A 7,118-nucleotide genomic window follows, 5' to 3' on the forward strand; every position below is an offset into this window, starting at 1 on the left:
ACCCTCAGAGACCCAGTGACACTGACCCCATCCCCCACTCTAGTGACCTAGGGCCTCCACCTCTGGACTCCAGGCCTCTTCTCAGACTGTCTCCAATAGATAGAATTCTCATCTGTCTCCTGGTTTTCTTGGGGTCACAGTTAAAATTCTACCTTTTCCAAGAAGCCTTTCCCAGCCCCACCCCCACCCCAATGCTCGTGCCCCCCATTAGACTGTGAGGGAGCACCTCCTCCTTATGTCCTTAGAGCTTAGCACATGGGAGGAACTTAATAAATAGTTGTTGACCAACTGACCCCCAACCCACTGCCCACCGGAGGCTTCCAATCAGAATCCGGCCCTGCAGACTACCTGTCCTTTGCATGGCCTGGCTGGGGCAGTGACCAGACCAGGATGGAAGCGCCAAGGCCTGTGTTCCAGGGTGCCAGAAGCTCATGCAGGGACTGGGAGGGGGGTAGGCTCCTGTGGATCCCAGAATAAGGATCCCAATGATAATGCAGGCAGGTGTTTCTATATGCTTTACGTCTTGACAATTCATTCAATCCTCATAACATCCCTGGGAAGTCTGCTCCATTGGTCAAACGAACAAACTGAGGCCAGAGAGGGAAGTGTTCTACTCAGGCTCACACAGCAAGTCAGGCAGAATTTGAACTCAGGTCTCCCTGACTCCAAGTTCCATCCTCTCTCCCCACCTAGCACCACCTAACTGAACCTCATGCTCGGAGGTCCCCAGAATCTCTGCTGTTCCCTCTGGACATAGACAAAGCTAGGCAGACATGACATCAGGGGCAGTGTGAGGTGAAGGGCACCAGGAAGTCCCATCTCTCCCTCTCTTCCCCATCCTGCAAAGGCAGAAGAGAGCACTGGCTCAGTAAGCTGCATGGTTCTGTCTGGATCCTGAAGGCTGAGCACATCTCTCAGTGCCTGGGGCCCCCTCATGGCCACTCAGTGAACAGAAGGAAAGAATGTCACGAACAAATCCCAGCATCTCTGGGAGTCTCAGTTTCCACATCTGTGAAGGAAAGAGGCTGGCCAGATCCCTCCCAGATCTGGTGATCCCCAAGGATGATGAAGGAGTGAGTTTCCGTGTTCAGCTCTCTCTGATCTCATCCTTAAGGGGAAGACGCTATCAGGGAAAGGGGGGGGAGAAGGGTCTGGACAGTTGAGGAGCATTTTCAGGTCTTCCTGTGTGGTGCATATTATAATGGGACCTGGAAAGTGACCACAAATGAAAGTTGCTTCTGTAACAAAGCAATAATCTACACAGGAATGCCCCAGACATTCTCCCACCTTCTCCTCAACGAGAAAGGTGTCCTGGATCTGAGGTATCTGAGCTGGCAGGGAGGTGTCCAGGGTCCCTCATGGGGTCTCTCACAAAGTATACCATGCACTTGCTGCCTGGCAATCACAAGTCAACCCAAACCCGTGAGGTGAGACTTGGGCCATTTTTACATAAAATGGAGAAAATCCAACATGATCCTTTCTCAGCACAAGGAATCAATCCTTGGGGCTTTGCTCACTCTCTTTAATGTCGGGCATTTCTATGGGAGCATGCAAGCAGCATGTGGCGAGACCATAACCAACGGAGTCTGAGGCTGGGCTGGGAGATCTGCTTTCCTCAGAGGCCTTTTTGAAGGATGGCCTGATTTTCTCCAATTATCTGGGTAGGGAAGAGCCATTCTCAAGGTCCTTTCCCTCTGAGCGCAGACAGAAGCCCAAACATCATCTGCTTTCTCTCCACAACTGCTGCAGACCAGACCTTCCCTCTTTCTGGACTTCCCATCATTGAATCCTCCACGTGGCGGAGTTCTTATTGGCGGCTTCTGTCCCGAGGACGCTGGCCCCCTGCCATCTCCTTCCTCCTTACCAGGCCTTTGTCACCCCAAGAGCGTCTGCACACAACAATCCAGGACTTGTCTTCCTTGAAAGTTATTGTTAAGGTTGTGGATGCCTCCCCAGTCCCTACCGCTATCCCATAAAACTCCTCTCTGTGAAGGAGATGCTCTCCACCTTCAGAGAAACCGATCAGTGGAAATCAGCATGGTACCATCTGACAGATATGGCTGTGAGTGTCTCAGTGGATACGTGCACCAGTTTGTGGAATATTGATGCGCACACATACACACCTATCTACACACACACATAAATCTGGGCCTAATTGTAGGCTGGGGGAGGGGTTAAAATAGACAGTGCACAGCAACCAACAAGAGAAAAGCTACGCAGAAGCAAAGAAAAGCTGGGCAGCTCAGAAACAGCGTGAAGCATTTATTACGGAAGTTTTCTTGGAACGGAAATCTGCTGCTTTACGTTGAATCCTCTCTTGTGGTCTGCCAAGCATATGGCCATGGTTTTGTGTTCCTTTTCTTATTTTATATTCAAGTTTAAAACAAACTTTAAAACTTACAAAAAAGAAAAAGAAACTTCATCTCTGTGACTTTCAAGGCTTGGAGTTAGGAAGGTTTGAGTTCAAATGCACCTGCAGACACTTCCTAGCCAAGTAAGTGATCCTGGCCAAGTGACTTAACTCCTGTTTGCCTCAGTTTCCTCACCTGCAAAATGAGTCTAGTATCTGCACCTCCCTCCCAGGAGGGAGCCTCCTGAGGATCCAATGAGAGAATGCTTGTTAAAGTGCTTAGCACAAGTGCCAGGCACAAATGAATGGTAGCTATCATCACTGATACTTCAATAAAAGGCAAAAGAAATCTGGGGCCTCCCTCACCTTGAAAGACCCGCTGGCCTGGGAGGCCGGAGAGCTGGAGTGCATCCCTCCAGTCCCTGGGTTCCCTCAGTTTCCTCACCCTCCGGCTCTATGCCTTTTCTACCGTTTCTAATTCCACATCGGGAGAATCACAAGAAAGATTCCACAAGGGCCCCGAGGGCCCCAGCTCTGAAGGTGAGACTCCCTACTCAGAGCTGAGGTCCCAGAGGGAGCCCTGGGGATAGGACAGCCACTGCAGGTAGACAGACTTGGGTGAGAATTCTTTTCAGGTGGCAGCCCCCAACACACCGTGAGCCACAGAGAAGGAAGTTCAGAAGTCTCTGCCTTGCCCAATCAGCATACAAGCTGCTTAGACTCAGAGATGAAAGGAGGCCCCAAAGAAACAGAGATGAGTGCCTGCAGCCCTGGGTGAAACCAGAGAGCCCTATGCCTGGCCTTGCTGGCTCCAGGTCTGCAAGTACTGGCTGGTGATGGACAGACAGCACAGACAGACAGACATATGGAGGGCCCCACCAGCCATCAAGCTCAGGGAGGCTCCGAAGGATGGCTACAGCTGAGCAGCCAGCCCTCTGCAGCCCCTTTCTTATCCTAGGGAATCAGCTGGCAGCCAGTACCTGTCTTAAGATGAAAGCCACCACGTCTGTGGATTCCCAGTAGCTGGCATGGAAGAGGTGGGGAAGGGCCACCGTGGGGAAGGCCGTGAGCACATCGGGACAGTAGAGTTCATAGTCTAGTCTCTTGGTTCCCCACCACTTGGTGGTGACTGCAGAAACAGAGGAGGGCACAGTGTCTACAATGGCATGGGACCATGCTAGGGGCTTTGTCCAAAGCCTCCCTGTCCCCTGTGTGATGGGCTAAACTCCTGTCCAACTTAGCCCTGCGGCCAAAACGAAGAACACATCTAGGAGCCAGGATAAGGAAGTTCTCACCATAGCCTGGGTGGGGCTGGGGACACAGCCTAGGCCCTGGGAGCTGAGGCACATGCTAGGATGGGCCCACAGCAAATGACTGAAGGTACGCCACAGAGTCCTGGGGCCCAGAAAAACTCAGGACCCTCATCTTCATCTCCCTCACTCCTAGGGGGCATAGGCCAGGAGGTCCACTGCCCCACTGGCCCTCATTCTATTCCATCACCTGGGTGCTCACAGCCCAGATCAGAGGGAGCTTCCCAGGGCTGGGCATCAGGTTGTCCCTCTGCAGCGGGTCTGCCAGTACGGGCCCAGTCAGCCAACACTGCCCACGCACCAGCTGCTAGTCTGCAGACCTGACAGCTGGGCTTCCTACATCTGCTCAAAGGTCTGAACCACAGCTCCCTCTTCTCCACCTTCAACGGTCAGATGGACAGAGGGCCGAAGAGGAGAGGCTCCTCTGGGGCCCTACCTGGGCTTAGCACCAGGGTTGGGGTCAGCTCCTGAGCCCTCCTGATTCTGTGTTCCAAAGAGGGGAGGCTCCTCTGGGGACTGCCCTGGGGCCTAGCTTCAGGGCTGGGGGACAGCTCTCAAGGCCCCCTGACCTACTGTGCACAACACAAAAGAGTCAGAGAGGGGAGTTCCTCTGGGGACAGCCCTGGAGCCCCTAGCATCAGGAGCAGGGCGGGGGCAGGGGGAGGACAGCTCTCAAGCTTCCCTTACTCGCTGTGTGCCAGACAGGAGAGCCAGAGAGGGGAGGTTCTTCTAGGGACAGCCCTGGGGCCTAGGGGACAGTTCTCAAGGCCCCCTGACCTACTGTGTGCCAGATAGGAGAGCCAGAGAGGGGAGTTCCTCTGAGGACCGCCCTGGGGCCTAGCTCCAGGGCTGGGGGACAGCTCTCAAGCCTCCCTTACTCACTGTGTGCCAGACAGGAGAGCCAGAGAGGGGAGTTCCTCTGGGGACAGCCTTAGGGCCTAGCACCAGGGCTAAGTGACAGCTCTCAAGCCTCCCTTACTCACTGTGTGCCATGCTGGTGGAGGGAAGGCTTTCACTGGATCCTGAGGTATCACTGTTGGAGCTGTCCACACTGAACCTCCTTCCTGGCCTCTGGTCCTGAGGAGGTGGGAGGGCCAGGGCTGGGGCATCTGGGGATGATGGGCTGTCTGCTGGGCGACCCTCCAAGAACAGGGAGCTGTGGGCCTGCAGAGTGTCCTCTAGACAGGAAAGGGAAACCCAGTGAGAGTGTGGCTGTCCTCCCCCACCCAGACATCCCGTGGACCTCATCTCCCCTGCTTCCCCCCACAAAAGCATAGATTCAGCTACTTTATCCTGCCTGAGGATCATCAGGGTCTATTCAACTCAGTTCAATTCCATAAGCTTCTAGTAAGCACCTATTATGCTCCAGGGACTAGGGGTGTAGAGCCCCAAATGAGATGATCCTTACCCTCAGAAAGCTGACATTCTACAGGGGAACAACATGCCCGAATCAATAGAACAAGGCAACTAGGGCTTCCAGGAAGCCAGAGGGGCCATCAGACTTCAGCCACCTAGAGAGCAGAGCTGGCCCAGGCCACCCAGACTTAGCAAGGAGAACAGAATTAATCGTGGGAAAGATGCCAGCAAGCATGAGGAAGAAGGAGACACATTGAGGGAGAAGGAGCAGCTGTGTTGTCCTGAAGAAAGAGAGCCTCGGGGGCTGCCAGTGCATTTAGGGGAGTCGAAACCGCAGGGCTCCGGCTTCCACCTTCCCCAATCCATGTAAAAAGGGGACTCTGAACAAACTTTGGAGCTGCAGAACCCACAAAATGACACAGAGAAGCTAACCTCCCGCTGAGGACAGCCAGGCAGGCTAGCAGGAATCGGCCAGCACAGAGCTCTGGGAGCTGACCCCAGCCCCAGGGCGGCCTGACCAACCACCAGCTGGAGGGACTCCAGATCACCAGCAGCTATGGCAGTTTCCAGAAATATCAGCACATAGATCCAAAGGACAAAGTGAGAGGTCAGTGCAGTGCGGACTTTGGGATCCAGTAGTTGGTTGTGTGTTGGCTTTGGCCCCGGGGCAAGAAGCCACTGAGGCTCTGCAGCTGTGCAGCTGCCGCTACGTGGCAGCTTCAGCTCCTGGCCTTCAGAGTGTAGGGGGACCAAGAGACCAGTCTGAGGGGTAATCGCTCTTGCTTTAACCTGCTTGGATCTGCGGTCTAGGGTGGAAGTCCTGGGATGCGTGACCAGCTTGCCAGAGCATGTGGAGGCTTCAGAGAGGGCACCCAACTAATACCTCTGGCATCTGAGAAAACCCCAGCATTTGGGACAAAAGCTCCCCTGTCTGGTGGCAGAGTACTACTATGGCAAAAAGCCCAGGGGTCAAGTGACTGAGTGGTGACATGAGCAGGCAAAGGAAGCAAAATAAATGGAGTACCCCAACTTTACACTCCTATTTTGGCAACAAAAAGCATTTAGGGGAGTCAAGGAGGGAAGACCTGGTGCTTCATTTTTCAAGCCAAATTCTAAAAGGGGACAGGCAGCCCTCAAAGAAAGGTAATGGGTTCCCCATCCCTGGAGGTATTCAAGTAGAGACTGGGTGTGCTGTGGAACAAATTCCTACCAAGGACAGACTAAGCTAACTGCTTTGGATCTCTACATGGTGTCAAAGAAAGAATGTGAGAAGGGAAGGTTTCGACATAGGTCTGGGCATGGAGGTTTGGCCATCAGACTCTGGGAAGGACTGTCTGCTATGATAATAACATCTTCTCCCAATTCTCTCTTGGGGTATTGGTGCCTGTGGCATTCCTACACCAGAAGAGCTCTGTGTCCCTCTGGTCCAGCTGGCCACTACCCAGGAACATGGACAATGGCCATGTTGGTGGAATGGGGATTGTGCTGGGTGGCGAGGGTCAGCCCATTCTGTTTTCCTGAGAGCACATCAGCAGAAGGTGTGTCTGTGACAAAGGCCCAGGAAGGGAGACATCCTGAACACCTAGCCTGGGTCCCCTCCCCATGCCAGATCTCGGCCTCAAGGGCAATAAAGTGCCTGGGACACTGGGAGAGGAGACTGGTACCTAGGAGCAGAGACTGCCCATCCCCCAGTGGGAACCTCTGGTAGCGTGGCACACTGACTGGGGGCAGCAAGTGGAAATTCTTCTCCAGCAGAGGCTCCAGCCTTGAGGCCGAAGGGTCAGCTGCATGGAAGAAGCTATAGACTTGGCTGCAGGCCGGCCGGACCTGGAAACCTGTGAGGGAGCAACAGAACATATGTGACTCCCTCCACAAGACTAGAGGGTGCCCTCAGCCATGCATACCCTTCCTCTCTTTCTGTTCAAGAAAATCTATCAGGGCCCTTCAAATAGGAAAGGAGGGAGGGGAGTAAGAGGAGGGAGAAACAGACAGGCAAAGGGAGGGAGTAGTGAAGGAAGGGAGGGAGGAAGGAAAGGAAAGAGGGAGGGAGGGAGTGGGGGAGGAAGGGAGGGAGGGATGGAGGGAGGAAGGGAGGGAGGGAG

General features: G+C 54.0%; 1 protein-coding gene across 1 annotated transcript in view; it reads right to left on the reverse strand.

Annotated features, from left to right (window-relative positions):
• LOC138172380 (membrane-associated phosphatidylinositol transfer protein 3-like) overlaps positions 1-7,118 on the reverse strand; it is a gene marked incomplete at its 5' end in the record, with an annotated part of 46,375 nt that overhangs the window by 16,520 nt on the left and 22,737 nt on the right. Inside the window, 3 exons of the mRNA XM_069102135.1 lie at positions 3,331-3,479; positions 4,644-4,838; positions 6,681-6,851. Coding sequence (XP_068958236.1) covers positions 3,331-3,479; positions 4,644-4,838; positions 6,681-6,851 — 515 coding nt within the window. The remainder of the gene's footprint in view (positions 1-3,330; positions 3,480-4,643; positions 4,839-6,680; positions 6,852-7,118) is intronic.

This window comes from Petaurus breviceps, unplaced genomic scaffold (assembly GCF_028583685.1).
Source record: "Petaurus breviceps papuanus isolate PSGF00001 unplaced genomic scaffold, PetGlider_PUasm1.0 527, whole genome shotgun sequence".
Classification (NCBI taxonomy): Eukaryota; Metazoa; Chordata; class Mammalia; order Diprotodontia; family Petauridae; genus Petaurus; species Petaurus breviceps.